Consider the following 19,774-nt stretch of genomic DNA (forward strand, 5'->3'; position numbering starts at 1 on the left):
CCAGCATGCCCTGGCTCTTCCAGGTGTAGTCGTACCAGGTCTTGATGCGGTTCTGGACTTCGTGGGGGATGCTGTAGGAGTTCATGTACTTGACGGTGCTGTCCATACAGGCCCGATAGTAGTTCTCTCCGGCTGTCGCTGCTCCGACCACATCTCTCATCTGAGAGCAGGAACAGAGCCAAGTAATTTTCTTCTCAACAATACTTTAATCTCACTTTCATTTCTTATCAGTTTTACTGTAAAGCACTTTGTTTCTGAGATGTTCTTGGTAAATAAAGTTGTAATCATTATAATTGAAAACAGGTCATCAGTGCCGTCACAGGGACCAGAGGTCTGAGCTCAGGGTGGATTATGATAGTGTCTGTAGTAATGTGTGTGTGTGTGTGTGTGTGTGTGTGTGTGTGTGTGTGTAGGTCATGTAATGTAATGTAAATGTATCAGTATCAGAGGTGCAGCTTGTGCAGGCAACTGCTTGGGGCCCCAGGCTGTTAGGGGGCCCCTGAGGGCTGACAAACTTAATTCCACAGCAGTGTCTCAAAATGTGGCTCCTCCCCTTTATACAACCAATGGACGATTTGCAGCAACATCTCAGAAACAGTGTTGTCACACAGAATTGCTAAGCTGCTAACACCGCTCAGTAGGTGTGTCATGTGCTGTCAGGTGTCATGTGTTGACGAGCGCTGACCTCATCACGTGGGTCAGTCACACTCTGACAACACTGAAGTTATTATTGAGGTTTTTATGGGTCTTTATAATCTATATGTTCTACTAACATAAACATTTGAAATTTTAATGTTTAGATTTCACACATTTTTTGTTGGTGTCAGATTATTACAGAAGTGATGAATGCTGAGTGGAGGGGCCTGTGGCAATTTATTGTCTAGGGCTACAACTGACTCTGATAACGCCACTGATCAGTATGAACTGTATATTTGTGATTTTTTATTAACTTTTTTTCATTTACTTCTTTCATTTATTTTTTCTTTATTATTATAATATTTTACACAACCATAAAAACTGATGAAGTCACAGAAAAGCAACTGACCTGACCAATCATGATAGAAAACGCAAAGACACCAACAAAATAATTGATGAGCTGGAAGCAGATCTCAAAGACTGTGGTGGGGTCCGGCAGTCCTCCGATGGTGATCAGCGTCTTCACAGCAAAGTAGTAACAACGAATATAACTGTAGAAAAAAAAAGACAGTGATTTTTCTCTGGACCTTCGCACAGAGTCTCCTCAGGGCTGATTCCAAAGGAACAAGAAGCTTTAAGCTGGATGACGATGCAGTTTTATTAGAATCTACTGTTTTTATGAGGTCACCACATCAGATATCGACCACCTTAAACTGTAAAAATCACCAGAGATCTTTTCTCAGATTGAATGATTTCACTAACATGTCAGATAAATGTCTAAAAGCTAATGCTGGAGAATTGCTGCCCATTAGATAACACATATGACCCCTGAACAGTGTAAGTGTCCATCAGTGTTTTATGTATATTTCAAACACGTCCACAGTCAAGTCTCTTACGCGTTGCCTCTTCCATCATAGACCCATTTGGTGGATCCCAGTCCTTCGTAGTCTGAGCCCCAGTAGAAGAGACAGGCGTTGATGTGCAGAGAGTACAGCAGGTAGGTGGAGGTTCGGATCACCCTGACACACAACAACAACAACACAAAGTGCAGATTTAATGACACTAACACATGCACTAACATCCTCAAGGATCAACTCTAGGACCTGTACTGTTTTTTTTCTGCTGAAATGCCACAAAACTTTCTGAACTTCAACCAGAATTTAACAGAAATGTTGATTATTGAGAGAAAATGGAAACTGGTGTTTCCCTCCATCAGAACTTTAATAAGTCAGTGAGAACTGATCCTGAGGAGGTAGGTTGGTGCGATACCTGAAGTTCCTGTGCTGGTGCGTGTTCACTTTTGTATTAAATTTTAAATGGTTTGACCATAGTATGAATCAGTGCACAGTAAGTTCGAGCTCCGACCCTCTGACAGCAGAATGAACCGCTGTACTCTGTACTGTTTATTCCACCTGTATCAGCGCTGTAAACACCATGTGATAGATGTGAGGATGTGGAATAAGACTGGTGTGATGCTGCAGGATTTATGTTTCCTGCTCTGACTTTTATTTTCCTGTTTTTTTGCTGCTGGTCTTGTGTTTTGAGAGTTTTATGTTTCTTATGTAATTTTTGTTTTGTTGGTCAACAGGCTTCATGTTGTGTGTGTTCTTTTTGTGTGTGTTGTTACTCTGTGTGTGCAGTCACAGAGCACCTCACTGATGTTGAGGACATACAAACAGCCGCGTCGTAGCTGTGTTTGGTTTTCGTGTCCTCACCTGTAAATGTAGGCTTTCTTCATCACAGCTTCCATTCTGTCGTTGAACTCGAAGAAAACCATGTACTGAGAGAAAGAACAGGAGTCAGGTGTTTGTGTTCAGAAACACTCAGGTGTATGAACACCTGTATGACGTGAAACATCCTGACCTTCAGCAGACGAGGGAATCTGAGCAGAGAGTTCACTCCGGTGAAATAGTAAAATATCTCCATGGGAAACAGACTGATGACGTCCATCTGTAAAACACAGACAGACTCTCATCAGCAGAAAACACAGTAAAACACAGACGCTTCTTTTACCTTCATATGATGTGAGATATTGTTGTAACAGTTCACTGGGGAAGGTTTTGAGCAGCTGTGTTCAGTGTGGGAACAGTGTACCAGATGAACCTGGGGTTAAAATGAGCTGTGGGCCTCTGAAGAGCCTCCAATCAAACATTCATTCGTTTAGAAATTGGTCTGTAATAAGTCTGAATGTAGCCGTCAGTGTGAGATCCACAGACGAGTTCTCACCTTGAATCTCTCGGTGGTCATGTAGTTTTCTCTCATGTCCTTTTTATCACACTGTAACAGAGAAGCTCCACATTAAAGACGCTCTCTTCATTACAGAGATCAAATCTAAAGTCTTCGTCTTTCTGTCGATGTCACTGACCACAATGTCTCCTCCACGGACAAACTGCAGTCTGGGCTGGAAGACCAGGATGTCGGTGATGTAGATGAGGTCGCAGGTGTAGTCAACCAGCAGCCACAGGTGGATGTTTTCAGGGGTTTGGTAGGGGAATGCCCAGCGGACCGGGATCAACCACACGTTCCAGTTCCATGCTGCCACCACAAAGAACAGCCAGATCACATAAATCAGGTCTGTGGAGACAGGAAGTGCTCATCAGTTCAGTCCACGTCTACCTCGTCATACAGGACAGAAACTCATCAAACTCACTTCAACAGAGCTGAAACACAATGTTTTTTATTGTTAATGTAACAATGACAGAAGAGTTGTTGGCTGATCAGCTGAGTGATTCATTTCTAGATAAATGACAGAATCACTGTGAACATGTCAGTTCTTGTATATAAATAAACTCAGTGTAAATGCAGAGAAATGAAACACCTCCATCATTAACCTGTCTACGCCCAGTATCTATATTAGAACTATTAGAATTACTGTGAGAGATCTCCTGCCTGGTTCAGCTCATCGTGTCTGTGCTCACCAGTGAAGGGGTCAATGCTGGAGGGGAAGCGGTACTCCACGATGGCTCGGAGCCAGTCAGGCATCGCGGGAAGTTTGGGCAGTTTGGGAATTTTCACTGGGTGTCCTAAAAGCTCAAAGTGGAACTCCACCTCTTCCTCTTCTTCTGCTGCAGCAGCGTCAGCCTGCTTCTCCTCTCCTGGTGGTGGTGGGGGAGGAGGGGGAGGTGGGGCTTTGCTCGGGGCTGCAGAGATCAGACAAAACTTTTAAGACAGTTGATCTTTCACTGGCTCCATCCAGTGAATGTCACTGTAAAGGAGCCTTTATGGGACAGTCAGTAGTCAATGTTTGTTTCAGTGCATTCCTGAAAACAGAAGCTGGTAAAACAAACGTCAAGACGAAGAGACACAAACATAAAAAATGTCAGCTCGTACAGGCTGAGGGACTTTCTTCCTCTGACTCGTCCGGGTCCACCAGCCGGTCTCTCTGCCGCTCTGTTCGACCTTTAAACAGCTTGACGAGCTCAGTCAGACGGTCCTGGACCACGACGCTGCCGACACTGGCTGCTGACAGAGGACGCATCCTGCAGGACGACAACAACAGAACTGTAAAGATGGAGGACAGAGGTGAGGGAGGCAGAGGACAGACAGTGTCTGCGTAATTTCTCTCACTCTTCATCTGCAGTCAGTAAGTCTCCCTGACTGGACCAGGCCTTCAGATCATCATCCTCAGCTGCAGGACTGAGGGACACAGCAGGGAGACATGGGAACATTAATGTGGACACATGAAGACAAAAGTGTGTCAACATGAAGATGAAAACATGATGCAGAAAGTCAGAGAAGGAGACAGTGGATTATTGCTCCCAAAATTCTGACCTCACAATGGCAACAGTTTAATTTAGAAACCGCTCCTCTGCTGTTTCAGAGAACAAACTCAACACTGTAGTTTCAAAAATAAAACCTAAATGACGAGTGAAGTCATTTAGCTGTTCCCTGGACAAACAATGGGTATCAGTGATCAGCTGATCCAGGCCAAAACGTGGCTCATGCCTCTAAAGTTTTATGTTGTTGTGATGTTTATAGCGCCCCCAACAGGTCAGTCAGCAGCAGGGTAGATGGATTACATATCCGTTACCTGAGTTTTGACAGTAGCACGTCAGGTACTGTCAGAGTAGTGGACTCTGGTTCTGGGGTTGTGATAATTTGGGGGATGTTCCCTTTTCCCTGATTCACATCTTGCACCTTCAGCAGTGGCGCTTCACCCAAACCCCGACCACAGCTCCCTGAGGACCAGATCAGAAAAACTGCTGTTGGACAACAAATGCTGTTACAAATTAATAAAGCAAAAGGATCAGTGCACTGCGAAGGAGCCCGGCCTAGCACAGCACAAACATCCACTACCTTTAAGATCACCTGGAGTGTGGATAGCTGTTAACTGCTGTTGAAGCAGCACAGAGCATGATGGGAGTGATGATGAGGAGGAAGTGGGACGTAAGGGGATAAGAAGGCAGAAAAGTTAGTTTGGCACTTTCAAGGAGTTACACAAAGTTAAATGTCTATGAGGTTTCTCTAAGGGTCTGCAGGAGGAGGGTGGGGCTTAAGGCTGCTGAGGATGCTGGGAGTTGGAGTTAAGGTGTCTGAGGTGGCTGATGATGCTCCTGCAGCACTGTCGCCCCTGTTCGGTGAGCTGCGACAGCTCCTGGGTCAGAAGGTCAAGCTCCGGCGGTGGGGTCGGCATGGATAGTTTGGGAGGGTTGAGGTAATAGTCATGCATCAGCTTCCTGCAGCTCTCCAGACACTCAGCAGCGTGAGGGATTTGAAGCAGGAAGCTCTTTATTGGAGAGCAAATGTCAGGAACTGGACAGAGAAACAGTCAGAGACAGGGACAAGATGATCCTGGAGGGACTAATTAGTACGTGGTTACAGAGACCATCCAGACATGGGACAAGTAAGACTGAACTCACAAGTTGAATTTATTCTATCATTTAATTATGGTGATATGTTTCTAACACTTATGTTGCTCTCTCTGGTGATGCTGTTCTGACAAAACTAATTTTCAGCTCTCACCTCCACATCCACCTTCTTCTGCTGCTTCATTGCCCTGAAAGAGGAGGAAGAACATCATCAACTCGTTCCTACCTTCAGGTCAAGGTCAAACCCACTTTCTCAGACCACAGACATCTCATGGTAACATTTCCTCTAAACTTAGTGCACTTGTCCATCGCACAGTACCAACACAACTCAACTCTACTTGCTTTTGGTACCAGGTACATTTTCTCCATTGTGGATCGCCTCAGTGCGGCTTCCATACACAAAGCTATCCACACACACATGATCAGTGGAGGATATTAAAGAGATACCAAACAGAGAAATGTCTGCACCTGCAGTAGTGTACAGTTGCTTAGCTATTTAAAAATGATGACACATAAGTCACAATTCTCCAACAATCTTCAGCTGTAATGACAATATATCAGAAAAAACATCCTCTAGCCAGAATACAGGAGGCTCTTGCAGTGGAGTATACGAATCACTAAATGTCTCCTGGATTCTTTGTTTCACCTGGTCTGTGGTGAAGGTTGGAACCCCTGGGGATTGTGGTTGTTGGGTGACTGTTTGGGAGATCGGACTCTGCAGGTCTCTCCTCTCCGATGCTGGCTCCACATCTGTTGATGATGGAGTGACTTCCTCTGGTTCAGGTTCAGTGGGTTGAGTCTTAGCCTCAGTATCATCTCCAGCCGGACAGACGTCTAGTAAGCACCTGGTGAAGAAGGGCAGGTGTCACGAATGATCGAAAAGCAAAATCAACCTCCTGAAAACCTGCAAAACTGATCCCTCCACTTCTTTGGGGTTCACGGGTGGAACATAACTAATTTACTACACATCAACATAAATGTTCATGTGTGTTCACAAACAATAGAAGGTAAAGCAAAATTTTGAGTCGTGCCAAGTCTTTCAAGACTAATCAAGATTAATCTGGAGGTGAATAGTGTAGAACTAGACAAATTCAACAATGCACAACTTTTATTGCATCATACATATGATGTTCAGTACATTTACTGAATTTTGCCATTTCATTGTCTCAGCTGTGTCTCCTTCAGTGTCTCCTACATTTCTGACAATTGCTCTTTACAATCCACAAATGCTCAAAGGTGGCTCACTCTGATGGACTAACAAGAAAAAGTCACCAAAGTTAAAGATCATCTTGGAACCGTAAGTGTTTATGCAAAATGTAGTGTTGATCCATGTTGTACAGTCCATGATATTTCATCAGATGAGTGAAAACTTTGATTGGTGGCATTAGATGTAAAATCAAAGGATCACCACAGTAGAATTCAGTGAGTTCATTTAACTGGGGCCATGAACGTCTGTACCACATTTCATAGCAATCATTACATTTGTAAATAAAAATGTTTATGTTTATAAATCAAAATGTTTATACTCTTGGCAGAAGTATTGAAACAACTTACTGATCAACCAAGAGCGATATTCTTAGAATCCCATCGCTAACGAACGAAGATCAGTTGTACATGGGCCCATCATCACCAACACTAGTTTTAATGCATAAACAGTGATGTGGGAGGGCTTTATTTGGTATTTGAGGGCGTCATAAAAGTCTGGAAGCGAATCTTTAACCATACCTTACTGTATTTACTATACGCAGGTATTGTAGGAACAACCAACTGAAAATGTTGGTAATAAAGGTTCAAAAATTGATATTGAACAAATCTGCCCAAACATACAGATGTAATCATCTGTCAGGTACGTAAGCTGTCATACTGACTGTAAAACTTCCAACCTACCTTTTGAGGTCTGCCCTAATTCACAGAAGAAAAGTTGGCAAAAAGCAACACAAAACAAAGTTAAATGTAATCACGAGGAGCACTACGGTGAAAGGCAAAGCTTTGTGAGACGCAGGCATGCAGCAGAGGCCAAACTGTTTGGGCATAAGGAAACTATTTACAGCCAAAGTCCTGCCCTAGTTCCTGGCTATTCTTGAACACCTTGCCAATTCACCAAAGATGTAACAGCCTAACTTTGGTTCTGGTTGCCAGTGTTGAAACCTGGAATCAAATATTGCACTTAAAATGATTCTGGTGTGTCACTATCCAGAGCTCATAACCATAAGTGTTGGTTGTCTGTATTGTCCCTGTTGTAGGGAGCCGGAAGTGAGGTTCCAGCCATTTCCATCTTAGCTGTGAACAGTGGACCAGCTAACATACTGGAAGAGTAATGGGAGTTTACCCATTCAGTCAACCACTACTTGTGGAGAAGATATATGACATTGTAACCCAGGATGTCTTGTGGGGAAGGTACTGTGGAGTGCAGGGCCCTCTGCAATTATCTATCTAGCACTCTGGGTAATGAATCATCCCAGGCCTCATTGTAATTTTCACGGATGGAATCTCTTGTGCAGCCCAGAAAAAGTGATCGAATAAGAACAAATTTTAACCTGGCACAGGGCAGGACTTCAGCTCCTTCTAACAAGCTTAGAAGGAAAAAAGCTTAGTAGAGACGATGGTACCAAAGTACAAGCACTTACTGCAAGTTTATACATAAGAAGTATGCTACCCATACCAAAATGTATTGACATCTTAGAGTTTCTTACATAACTCCACAAGAGGAACAAGTAATATAAGTTATAGATTTATTGGTGATGGTGATATCACCAATCAGATCCAACTCATAAGTGGTACGGGAGCGTCCCGCTGTCTTACAGTAGCAGGGGAAAGCGTTCTTCTACATATGGAAGAGCTTACTCATCAGGTTTTTTCTTTTCCTCAATGGTGCTTTTGATATTTTCCACCGTTACTTTATTTTCCACAGGACTCGTATTGTCTGTGCTGTCGTCACTGTCCTCCTGCAGGTTCTGCAACCTGGACGGTGTGTAGCAAGGGACAAACAACACAGAGAGCCCCTGTCAGACAGTTCAGCTCATTGTTTCAGAGAGAAGTTAGTTGCTAAATATAGCAGCATCAGGGTCAAGCAGAGGACAGCTGAACTTGAGGTGAGAAGGTCTGGAGGAAATGAATGTTGAAGCAAAAAACAATTCCCATATTGACATCATGTATCACTGAGAAGAGAGCGTTAAGCCATTTGATTTAACAATTAGTCACATAGTGACATTTAACAGGTTGGTCTTAATGAGTGTTCTCACTGGCTGAAAACTAGATTTGAACTTCATTTGTGGGGATGAGGAGAGGCTGTCAGGGCCTGTTAGGCCTAACAAATCAGGACATCATACAAAATATTGTAAAACATAATGTCTTCTAAGCCTCTTGAGTCAGTTAGTATTATGGAAAACCATTGTTCTAAGACAATGGGAAAGTGAGACCCTTGAAGTGAGACCCAGACCCTCAGAGTGTCTACCACCTCAGAGTCAGACAAGAAGACAGTACCAAGGTACAGAGGGATGCCAAAAGAAAGTACAAACCGACAAGTGTGTGTCAATAAGGTGTTGCGACCGTTCTATCTGACCTGGCAATGTCATGTCAGTCGACTAAGAAGCTGTGGTCATGGTATCTAAGAGCAGTTACCATAGCAGCAGTATGGGAGACAGCAGCAGCTTGGTGCTATGGGTTTCATGAAGATCAACTTACTCTGGGTCGTCCTCGTTTTCCTCCTCCAGGATGTTGGGCAGTCTGTTGAGAATGAAGAGCAGGACAGTTAGTGGAGGATGACTCAGATCATGTAATACAGTTGTTTTTCTCTGGGGTACTTTTAGCATCGTTTGTGTATGCAGTGCAAATGTATGTCTTAAAAATGAATTTTGTCAAAGATTCAGCTTTTCTTCAAACAGAAAAAAAATCTGACAGTATAGTGAGATATTTCAACTCGTTCACAGGACAGTTTCCATTAAAAATGGTGCTGCATTAAAATACAAGAGGTCAAGCTGAAAAAAAAAGGGTCTTTCATGTTAGTTCCTGAAAAGCTGACAGCTGCGAGATGCATGGTTTTTATTGGACAGTATGTCTATATGTGTGTTTATGGCACTTACTGCTCGTTGGACTCTGGCAGCGTTTCTATGACAATCTTAGCTGAATGTTCTACCTCCAGCTGTCGGACTGCCTCCTCGGCTGCCTTCCTGGCCATCTCCTCTGCAACACGGGCTGCCTCCAGACGATCCTGCTGCAGTCTGTGTGATAGGGAGGAGCTCAAACATTCAATAAAATTCAGGGAAATTACACTTAAATATAGAGTCTAAACAAAAATAAAGACAAAAAACAGTCATCCACATGTTGAGATAGCTCATAGTGTTGGACACACAGAACCAGCTGATTTTTTCATCTTCAGTGCAAACAAACAAAAGAAGGAGGAAAAGGAAAGTAGAGTAAATTAGGCAGAGAGAGTTATTACTAACCTCTCCTCCATGTGAGCCAGAACCGTCAGTTGATCCATCTGGATCTCTGCATCTTCTGTCTGCAACCGATCACAGATCTGTCAGGTACAATCTAAAGACCCTTTCAAATATCATCATATTGATGCCATTACTTCCATGCTATCCTCTGTGCTACAGTACCTACAATGCTAGGACCTTACCCTAATACCCTGAAAAGTACCACAGTATCTACCCTGGTGCTAGCTTGGTGGCCTACTTTGGTACTACCAAGGTGCCCTTCAAAGGGACTCTGTTGGGACTCGTCATGGTCTAAATGACCACAGTAGCAATTCCAAAGGTACAATCTGCCCTACCCTGGCACTAGTCTGGTAGGCTTTGAAGTCCACCATGGTACTGTGATTAGGGTGATCATTTCCATAACACCAAAAAGGAGGACAGGCCCAGACAGGGCATTGAAAATCCGGACTGTCCGGCCTAAAGCCGGATGCCTGGTCACCCTAACTGTGATACCCTTTCAAGTGCCATGTTAACTATTCTGGTTAACATGCATGTTGACAACCATGCTATCATTAGCATGTTTGCAAAGCCATGTACACATTAGGCTCAAAGTAGAGGTCTTTCTGAAAGTGAAACCCTAACCCTTCAAAGCTGGGACAAGATTAGTTCTGTGACTCACCTCCTTTTGGTTCACGCCCTGCTCAGCCCCCTGGTCCCCGTCCTGTTCTACGTCCTCCAGCACCAGGTCTGTCTTCTGCTGTGTGATGCTGACTGTAGCCACATGACAATTGTTTGGACATTTAATAATAGTTTGATACACCCATGATTGATTGATTGATTGATTGATTGATTGATTGATTGACTGAGTGATTCTCATTCCCTGAACCGTCAGGTTTACAAGCCAGCGCAACAAAAACACTCAATAAAACACTTTTTTTTTTTTTTTTTTTTTTTTTTACAATGAATGTCTTTATTTTCAGGAATACAGAGCACAATGCTGTAATGAGTTCGCTGCCTTTATATAAAGCCTTTAAAAAAAGCAACAGTTGTCCTGAACTACTGATGGTCTGATTCCAGATCTAACAGCTTATGTGAGTTTCCAGTATGAAGTAGCACCAATGACAGAAGCTGTGTCACGATGTCCCTGCAGCTGTTACACTGAAGCATGGATCATTAACAGAGCAGTCCAATAAATAAATAAATAAAGACTAGTATATTTTGTCTCAATGTAGAGATCACTAACTTCTCATATAATCATCTTCCTGGGCTCAACATGTTCACATATGTACAGAACAGACATCTCATATATATATAAATATTTGTCAGATTTCATTCCATGCGTGTTTTTTTTTTTCAGCCATGTTTGGTAAAAGACAACATTTTAATGCACTGTACCTGTGCAAAAACAGAAAGTGTTGCAGCAACATGTTAGCACTACAGTACAAACTGCTCTGTCTGTGTGTGTCTGTGTGTGTCTGTCGTTCAGTCAGTAGGAGTGTCTGCTGCTGTCAGTGTCAGTGTGAGCGACTCTGTCCCGCTCTTCCTTCTCCTTTTATTTTAAGGGGCTCTCGCCGCCTTTCCCCCCTGAAACAGAAGGAGAAGAGCAGCCCGGTTAGAGTCCGCCTCATCACTGACACCAACTCCTGCCAATCAATACACAGCAAATAACACCCATCAACCAATCAATCAATTCATCAGTGCATTCAAACTGCAGTTAGAGACTAACTTAACACCAGGCCGAATAGTTTCACCTGTAACCACATCATCAAGTTGAGAAGTTAAATCAGTGGAGAAAGCTTCCCACTGTAACTCCCCCACCTTCATCAGAGGTGGGGGAGTTAACCAGACAGGTTGATGTTTAACAAGATGGAAGACTTTGACTTCTCTTCTTCAAACTCTGCTGGTTGGTTTGGTAAATGTACGTCAGCGGGATCCATGTTGGAAGTGGCTTCTCCATAGTTAACAAAACAGAACTAGACTGAGCTGGTCTGTGCCACATTCACCCAAACAGGGGTCTGAACACACAGTCTTTAACTAAAACTGTGACTGAGTTATGGTGATAACTATCACTCGGTTTTTGTCCCGGTTCTTTCCTTACAAGCTGTTACTTCCCTCAACATGTTTCAGTCCACACAGTGAAGAGACCGAGTCTGGAGCATGATATTGTCATGTGACTCAGGACTGATCAACTGACAACAACTGTGGGATTAGAACTTAAAATACCAACACATTAGTGTGATGTGGCGTTGACTTAGGCCCAACAGAGTGTAACATTCATGTGTTAGTGTGTTCATGTGCTCATATGTTAGTGTGTTCATGTGTTAGTGTGAGCTATAGAGAGCTTGTACTTACTGTTGTGTACTCCATCACTGCCTGTGTCCTGCATGAGTAGAACAAACAGTGTGAAGACAGATTCAGAGATGTGTGGATGTGTGTTTACAGGTGACACACTCACCTGCTTCGGCACTGGCTGAGGTAACATACGAGTGAACTCACTGACGATCCAGCCCACCACACTGTCAACACAACAGCAACACGTTAAACACAAGTCAAACACTCTGCCCTGAAACACTGCTCCTCAGTCGTTTAATACGTCTGAAAACACAAAGTAAAAATACTGCACTACAAGTAAGAGTGCAACAGTCACTATCCAACTTTATGGTACAGAGGTATTATTTTTACCAAAGTATCACAGTAAAAGTACCTCCTGTAGTGATAGTATTACAGTAAAAGTACTTCTTGTAGTGACAATGTTACAGTAAAAGTACTTCATTGGGCAGTAAACTGTGACTCTCTGAGATAATCAGATCATTGATCCTGAGTACAAGTACTTCAAAGTTATACTCAAGTACAGTACATGAGTGACTTTCCACAACTTTAGCTGTTTGTAGTTAGAGTAACATTACTGAGCCTGTTTGTCTCTTTGTGAGGGACAAACAACAGGATCATTGATGTTAGTCATTAAATCAAAGTCATGTCTGTTGGGTTCACGTCTCCACCTACTTGGGCTGCTGCTCTGCGTCCGTAGAGAACCTGAGAGGACAGAAGAAAACAGAGTTAGCTCCTGTCGTTAGCTCGTGTCCTTAGCTGGTGTCGCTAGGTCATGTCATTAGCTCCTGACATTATCTCCTGACGTTATCTCCTGTCATTATCTCCTGTCATTAGGTCATGTTGTTAGCTCCTGTCGTTAGCTCCTGTCGTTAGCTCGTGTCCTTAGCTCGTATCCTTAGCCGGTGTCGCTAGGTCATGTTGTTAGCTCCTGTCGTTAGCTCCTGTCGTTAGCTCCTGTCATTAGGTCATGTTGTTAGCTCCTGTCGTTAGCTCCTGTCGTTAGCTCCTGTCATTAGGTCATGTTGTTAGCTCGTGTTGTTACGTCATGTCGTTAGCGCCTGTCGTTAGCTCCTGTCATTAGCTCCATTGTTAGCTCCTGTTGTTAGCTCCATTGTTAGCTTGTGTCGTTAGCTCCTGTCGTTAGCTCCTGTCGTTAGCTCCTGTCGTTAGGTCATGTTGTTAGCTCGTGTTGTTACGTCATGTCGTTAGCTCCTGTCATTACGTCATGTCGTTAGCTCCTGTCGTTACGTCATGTCGTTAGCTCCTGTCGTTAGCTCCTGTCGTTACGTCATGTCGTTAGCTCCTGTCGTTACGTCATGTCGTTAGCTCCTGTCGTTACGTCATGTCGTTAGCGCCTGTCGTTAGCTCCTGTCATTAGCTCCATTGTTAGCTCCTGTCGTTAGTGCCTGTCCTTAGCTTGTGTCATTAGCTAGCATCGTCAGCTCATGTTGTTAGCTCCTGTCGTTAGCTCCTGTGTGTGAGACTAGCAAAACTTCACAGGCTGAAAATCATAAAAAAAATTCTCTGTCTGCTCTGACAGTTTATTCTCTCAGAAAGAAGAGAAGATGTACTTTCAAATGCTTCTATTTTAAAGCTGAGATACATGAGCACTGATGGAAGTGACTGAAAAACTAAAACATATTTGTGTTATCGGCAGATTGCAAAACAACATTAAAAGTGCACAATGCCACAAAAAACACAATTACCCTCTTCTGACCTTGGCCTTTGACTTGCACTTGGAAGTCTCTGACCTTCATTCCTGCCTCTCAGACTCGACCTTTAACATCTCACTCTCTGAACTATCTCTCACTGACAAACACCAGACTTACTTATCAGAGTCTGCGGCTGGTTTTGGGGCTGACGGTGGAGCTGGAGGTGGAGCTTCACCTGTTTAAAGCAGCAGGAGACACTCACATAATTAATTAATTAACATGACAAAATCACCTGTTCAAGCACCATGAGCTCAGTCTGTCCTCCTGACAGATATCTGAAAGTACCTTTGGCTGAAGCAGGAGCGTCACTCTTCTCATTGCTGTCTGTCTTTGAGCGGACTTGGTTCTCTGGCTGAGGAACCACCTTCTCTATTCCCTGTTTTATCCAGTCCATCATCCTGTCAGTCGCACAAACACACAAGATATTCAATGTGATGACTTCATCGCTCCACATGCAACTGAGCAGGTTCTCAGTTCATTCCCCTTGTTCTTCCTCTTTTTGTCTCTATAACACACACACACACACCTAGGGGGGAAAGCCTTGTTGTCAGTTCTGTCCTCTCGGTTTTGGTCTTGGTCTTGGTCTTGGCCTCGGTTTGGCTCTGGTGCCACCTGAACCACGGAAACCACCTGAGGCTCTGGAGCTGAAAGACAAGAAAACCAGCGATCGATACAACGTTGGGCCTGAACCTGATCTTCGTTCACCAGAAGAGTCAGATCTGCTCTCACCTGGTGCTGCTGCTGCTGTCTGCTGCACCTGAGGATGGACAGACACAGGGTTAATAACAGCATGTGAGGTCACATGACCAGACTTTAAGACTGACATTAAAGGAGCATTACACAGATTTCATATATCAGGATCAGTGTACTTGTGGTTTATGGAAAGAGTAACTTCAGGACTGGACCTGAGACTACACAACATTACAAACTTATTACCAGGTCAAGTTAACTCTTTTAGTTAACCCTGTTAAAGCTGGATCAAATGGGTCCTGACTCCAGAGGCTCAGTCTCCTCTGGTTTTTAGTCTTGACCTGGGACAGACAGACCTCTCCTGAGGGATTAGTATGTGGGAGATATAACCAGGGACCGGCCCCACAGAGGCCTTAAACATAGTCATTTTAAAACCAGCTCTAAGACATACAGGTAACCAGTGCAGAGATGCTGTGGTGGTGTTATGTAGGTTTAGTGAGTGGTCTTGCTCCAGCGTTCTGGACCAGTTGCAGTGGATTGGTTGTATTGGATGAGACAGGAATTCAGTGAGTTACAGTGATTTAACCAGGTTGAAACAAAAACATGGATGTTAGGTCCCAGGTTCTTTGCAGATTAAAATGATCTAATGTTTGAAATACAAAGGTAAAGAAGCAAATGAGACTTGACCTGATGAGTCAAAATGAACACCATGGTGTCTGCAGGAGGGCAGTATCTATAAATACCTCTGAGGAAGAATAATATGCCTCAATAATTAAAGCATCTTGTTTCAGCTTTTTTATGAAGAGTGTTGACAGCAATCACCCACTGATCATCTACTGAAAGCACAGTGTTAATCCACTTCAGGATGTCCTGAAGAAACTGTTGTACCTCAGTGGGCGGCTCAGCTGGTGGTGACTCTTTGCTCTTCAGCTCAGCCTGAGGCTGAGGAACAACTTTCTCCAGGCCCTGAGCGATCCAAGCAATCACCCCTTTCCTGTGGGGAAAGATCACCAGTGGTCAGGCTCTGAACACCAGGGGGGCGCTGCAGATCCAGGAGAACAGCAGCAGTCTGGAGCTTCACTGCTGTGCTGGGTTTGATATGGGAAATTTTCTGACAGGTGAGAGGTTATGCATTGTGATGTGTACTGATGGTTTTTAATTCATTACCTGTTTCTCACATGAAAATAAAGAAAACATGAACACATTTGACATTTTTGGAAAAAACGCTGATAAAACCTCTGAAGGCAACAACATTTCTTTTTCTTAGTTTAGATGAAGTTCACGGGGGAAGCACAGACTTTACCTGACGACAGCTACATGTCATTTAATGTTTGATAAATTAAATGTATCCTGAATCAGAATCAGAATCAGAATCAGAATCAGGTTTATTGCCAAGTATGTTTTCACGTACAAGGAATTTGTTCTGGTGAATGGTGCAGAGCGCACCAAAACACCGAGGCAGCCATCTGCGGCGCCATTTAAAAAGGAGGAATGGGGAAAAAACAAGTGGAGAGGAGAGGAGAAAAAAATAACAGAACCCAAACTATACTCCTGGGGGGAGGGGGAGGGGGGGGGGGTACAGTGTGGGATTCGGGAAAAAAACCTCAGCAACATAGGCATATATAAACAAACACGTCTTACAACACAGTGACTCAAGACAATTTGCTCCAGGGGAGGGGGTAAAGGGGGGAGGAGGTGATTCCAGTGCAGACAGGCAGCCAGCCGCAGCCGCTGCCATTTAAGGCGCAGCTATCGGACCCCGCCCGCCGCGCTGAATGGGAGGAAGCGGCGAAGGCGTGGGATGGGGTTGGGTTGTGAGTTGCATATGTACATGTAAGAGGTGTCCGTGAATGTGTGTGTGTGCATAGGCCTGGAGAGTCGCTTCATCTAGTTCACAATCAGTGCCTCAGTTCGCAGGGTGTCATCGCGATAACACAGCAAGTTGCCATGGAGACATCCTTGATCGGTTCCTGGACGGAGTCAACAATCCACAGGTGTCCGTGGAGGAGGGGGGGGGGGGGGGGGGTAGGAGTAGAAGCGTCTCACTGCAGCGATCTCGTGGGGGAGTTGTTCCAGCACCGGCCTTGGCCAAGGCTGGTGCTGCGGGGGCCGGAACGCAGATTAGATTATGATTGTTTGGGTTAGGGCGAGCAGTCGTATTTCAATAGACACGGCTTACTCTGTTAGTCCATTCTGGTCATCTCCATCCATTCTCCTTTTCAAAGCTGCAAGCTTCTCCAAGATGTGACCCATGTTGCGATTTATGACCACAGTCTGAGCATTAACAGCTCCTTCCAAGGTGGTTCCCAAGTTGCGGTTCACAATCACAGTCTGAGTGCTTACAGCTTTACTCACTCCATCAATTATGTCGGGCAGCGTGGGGATTTGGACTGCTGTCACCGTCTTCTGAATTTTCCGATACACCAGGGCAATGCCTAATCCAATCAGCAGAAAGCCTGATATCACAGTTCCGAATATGTAGAGATCTTCGATGTCCTCAACGGAAAGACTCGCCAGGCACACGACCCTCCACTGCTCCCAGGAGTCCCTCATGTAACCAGCGGCGTATGTTCCGCCAGGGCAGACAGGTTCCCCCGAACCCGGGCTTCTCGTCGAGAAGATCCTGTCAATTGCGTTGAGAGACCAGTTGACCAATTCCATGATTTTAGATTTAGAGAGCAGTGCGGAGAGAGGCTTCCAAGGTTTAGACAAGACAGGACGATCCTTATTCAGTTTCATTGATTTGATTTATAAAAATATGAATTAGATTACGTTTTTTATGATAGATGTCAGATCACTATTTGGAAGTCTACCAGTTGATGGGTATATAAAAGTAGCTCACTAATTGGCAGCTGCCTGCTGGTGGAAAGATGAAGCAGCTCACTATTTGGCAGTGAGTGTATTGATGGGTTTATAAAACAACTCACTATTTGGCAGTCTGCCAGTTGGTGGAATTATTAAGCAGCTCATCATTTGATAGTCTGCCTGCCAGTGGATTTATAAAGCAGCTCACTATTTGGCACTGAGAGTGTTGATGGATTTATAAAACAGTTCACTATTTGGCAGCGAATGTGTTGATGGGTTTAAAAAACAGCTCACTATTTGGCAGGCTGCATGTTGGCGGAATTATGAAGCAGCTCACTATTTGGCAATGAGTGTGTTGATGGGTTTATAGAACAGCTCACTATTTGGCATTCTGCCTGCTGGTGGATTTATGAAGTAGCTCAGCATTTCACAGTGTGTCCGTTGTTGGATTTATAAAACAGCTCACTATTTGGCAGGCTGCCTGTCAGTGAGTTTATAAAGCAGCTCACTATTTTGCATTCTGCCTTTTGGTGGAATTATGAAGCATCTCAATATTTCACAGTGTGTCCATTGTTGGATTTAGAGAAGAGCTCACTATTTTGCAGTCTGCCTTTTCGTGGATTTATAAAGCAGCTCACTATTTGGCAGTCTGCCTGTCAGTGAGTTTATAAAGCAGCTCACTATTTGGGATTCTGCCTTTTGGTGGAATTATGAAGCATCTCAATATTTGACAGTCTACCTTTTAGTGGATTTATAAAGCAGCTCACTATTTGGCATTCTGCCTTCTGGTGGATTTATGAAGTAGCTGACTATTTGGCAGTGTGTCTGTTGATGAGTTCGTGAAACATTAAATATTCGGTAGGGAGTGTGTTGATGGCTTTATCAAACAGCTCACTATTTTGCAGTCTGCCTTTTGGTGGAATTATGAAGCATCTCATTATTTGGCAGTCTGCCTGCTGGTGGATTTAAGACGAAGCTCAGTATTTGACAGTGACTGTGTTGATGGGTTTATAAAGCAGCTCAGTATTTGGCAATCTGTCTTTTGGTGGAATTATGAAGCATCTCACTATTTGGCAATCTGCCTATTTGGTGGATTTATGAAGCAGCTCAGTATTTGGCAGTCTGCCTGTCAGTGGGTTATAAAGCAGCTCACTATTTGGCAGTCTGCCTGCTACTTTATGAAGGATTTATGAAGAAGCTCAGTATTTGACAGTGACTGTGTTGATGGGTTTTTAAAACAGCTCACTATTTGGCAGTCTGCCTGCTACTGGATTTATGAAGAAGCTCAGTATTTGACAGTGACTGTGTTGATCGGTTTATAAAGCAGCTCAGTGTTTGGCAGTCTGCCTATCAGTGGATTTATAAAGCAGCTCAGTATTTAGCAGTCTGCCTTTTGGTGGAATTATGAAGCATCTCACTATTTTGCAGTCTGCCTGCTCGTGGAATTAAGGAGTAGCTCACTATTTGGCAGTCTGCCTGCTAGTGGATTTATGAAGCAACTCACTATTTGGCAGTGACTGTATTGATGGGTTTATAAAACAACTCAGTATTTGGTAGTCTGCCTATCAGTGGATTTATAAAGCAGCTCAGTATTTGGCATTCTGCCTTTTGGTGGAACTATGAAGCAGCTCAGTATTTGACAGTGTGTCCACTGTTGGATTTATAAAGCAGCTCACTATTTGCCAGTCTGCCTTTTTGTGGATTTATGAAGCAGCTCAGTATTTGGCATTCTGCCTTTTGGTGGATTTATAAAACAGCTCACTATTTGGCAGTCTGCCAGTTTGTAGAAATATGAAGCAACTGTCCATTTGACAGTCTGCCTGCTAGTGGATTTATAAGGCAACTCACTTTTTGGCAGTCTGCCTGTTTGTGGAATTATGAAGCAGCTCACTATTTGGCAGTGACTGAATTGATGGGTTTACAAAACAGCCCACTATTTGGCAGTCTGCCTTTTGGCGGATTTATGAAGCAACTCACTATTTGGCAGTGTGCCTGCTACTGGATTTATGAAGAAGCTCAATATTTGGCAGTGACTGTGTTGAAGCAGCTCACTATTTGGCAGTCTGCCTTTTGGTGGAATTATGAAGTAGCTCACTATTTGGAAGTCTGCCTGCTAGTGGTTTCATAAAGCAACTCACTATTTAGCAGTGACTGTGTTGATGGGTTTAAAAAACAGCTCAGTATTTGGCAGTCTGCCTGTCAGTGGATTTATAAAGCAGCTCACTATTTTGCAGTCTGCCTTTTGGCGGATTTATGAAGCAGCTCAGTATTTGGCAGTCTGCCTGTCAGTGGGTTATAAAGCAGCTCACTATTTGGCAGTCTGCCTGCTACTTTATGAAGGATTTATGAAGAAGCTCAGTATTTGACAGTG

The 19,774-nt window shown here is 43.8% G+C and overlaps 1 protein-coding gene across 4 annotated transcripts in view; it reads right to left on the reverse strand.

Annotated features, from left to right (window-relative positions):
* The window catches only part of cngb1a (cyclic nucleotide gated channel subunit beta 1a), a 47,284-nt gene that overhangs the window by 5,102 nt on the left and 22,408 nt on the right, over nt 1-19,774 (reverse strand). For 2 of the 4 annotated variants that reach the window (XM_071489939.1, XM_071489940.1), the window contains 27 exons: nt 15,487-15,592; nt 14,638-14,665; nt 14,435-14,552; nt 14,194-14,306; nt 14,026-14,083; nt 12,869-12,898; nt 12,321-12,381; nt 12,218-12,245; nt 10,545-10,636; nt 9,890-9,948; nt 9,527-9,664; nt 9,129-9,170; nt 8,289-8,405; nt 7,332-7,346; nt 6,091-6,289; nt 5,599-5,632; nt 4,667-4,814; nt 4,204-4,272; nt 3,967-4,115; nt 3,555-3,776; nt 3,002-3,210; nt 2,863-2,913; nt 2,500-2,586; nt 2,352-2,416; nt 1,533-1,655; nt 1,046-1,187; nt 1-160 (listed from right to left, as the gene is read on the reverse strand). In XM_071489939.1, the coding sequence (XP_071346040.1) occupies nt 1-160; nt 1,046-1,187; nt 1,533-1,655; nt 2,352-2,416; nt 2,500-2,586; nt 2,863-2,913; nt 3,002-3,210; nt 3,555-3,776; nt 3,967-4,115; nt 4,204-4,272; nt 4,667-4,814; nt 5,599-5,632; nt 6,091-6,289; nt 7,332-7,346; nt 8,289-8,405; nt 9,129-9,170; nt 9,527-9,664; nt 9,890-9,948; nt 10,545-10,636; nt 12,218-12,245; nt 12,321-12,381; nt 12,869-12,898; nt 14,026-14,083; nt 14,194-14,306; nt 14,435-14,552; nt 14,638-14,665; nt 15,487-15,592 (2,663 nt within the window). The remainder of the gene's footprint in view (nt 161-1,045; nt 1,188-1,532; nt 1,656-2,351; nt 2,417-2,499; nt 2,587-2,862; nt 2,914-3,001; nt 3,211-3,554; nt 3,777-3,966; nt 4,116-4,203; nt 4,273-4,666; nt 4,815-5,598; nt 5,633-6,090; nt 6,290-7,331; nt 7,347-8,288; nt 8,406-9,128; nt 9,171-9,526; nt 9,665-9,889; nt 9,949-10,544; nt 10,637-12,217; nt 12,246-12,320; nt 12,382-12,868; nt 12,899-14,025; nt 14,084-14,193; nt 14,307-14,434; nt 14,553-14,637; nt 14,666-15,486; nt 15,593-19,774) is intronic. The other 2 variants (XM_071489942.1, XM_071489941.1) reach the window with 2 other exon arrangements.

This window comes from Trachinotus anak, unplaced genomic scaffold, assembly GCF_046630095.1.
Source record: "Trachinotus anak isolate AG129_WGS33_773 ecotype Australia unplaced genomic scaffold, CSIRO_AGI_Tana_v1 ptg000011l, whole genome shotgun sequence".
NCBI classification, from domain to species: domain Eukaryota; kingdom Metazoa; phylum Chordata; class Actinopteri; order Carangiformes; family Carangidae; genus Trachinotus; species Trachinotus anak.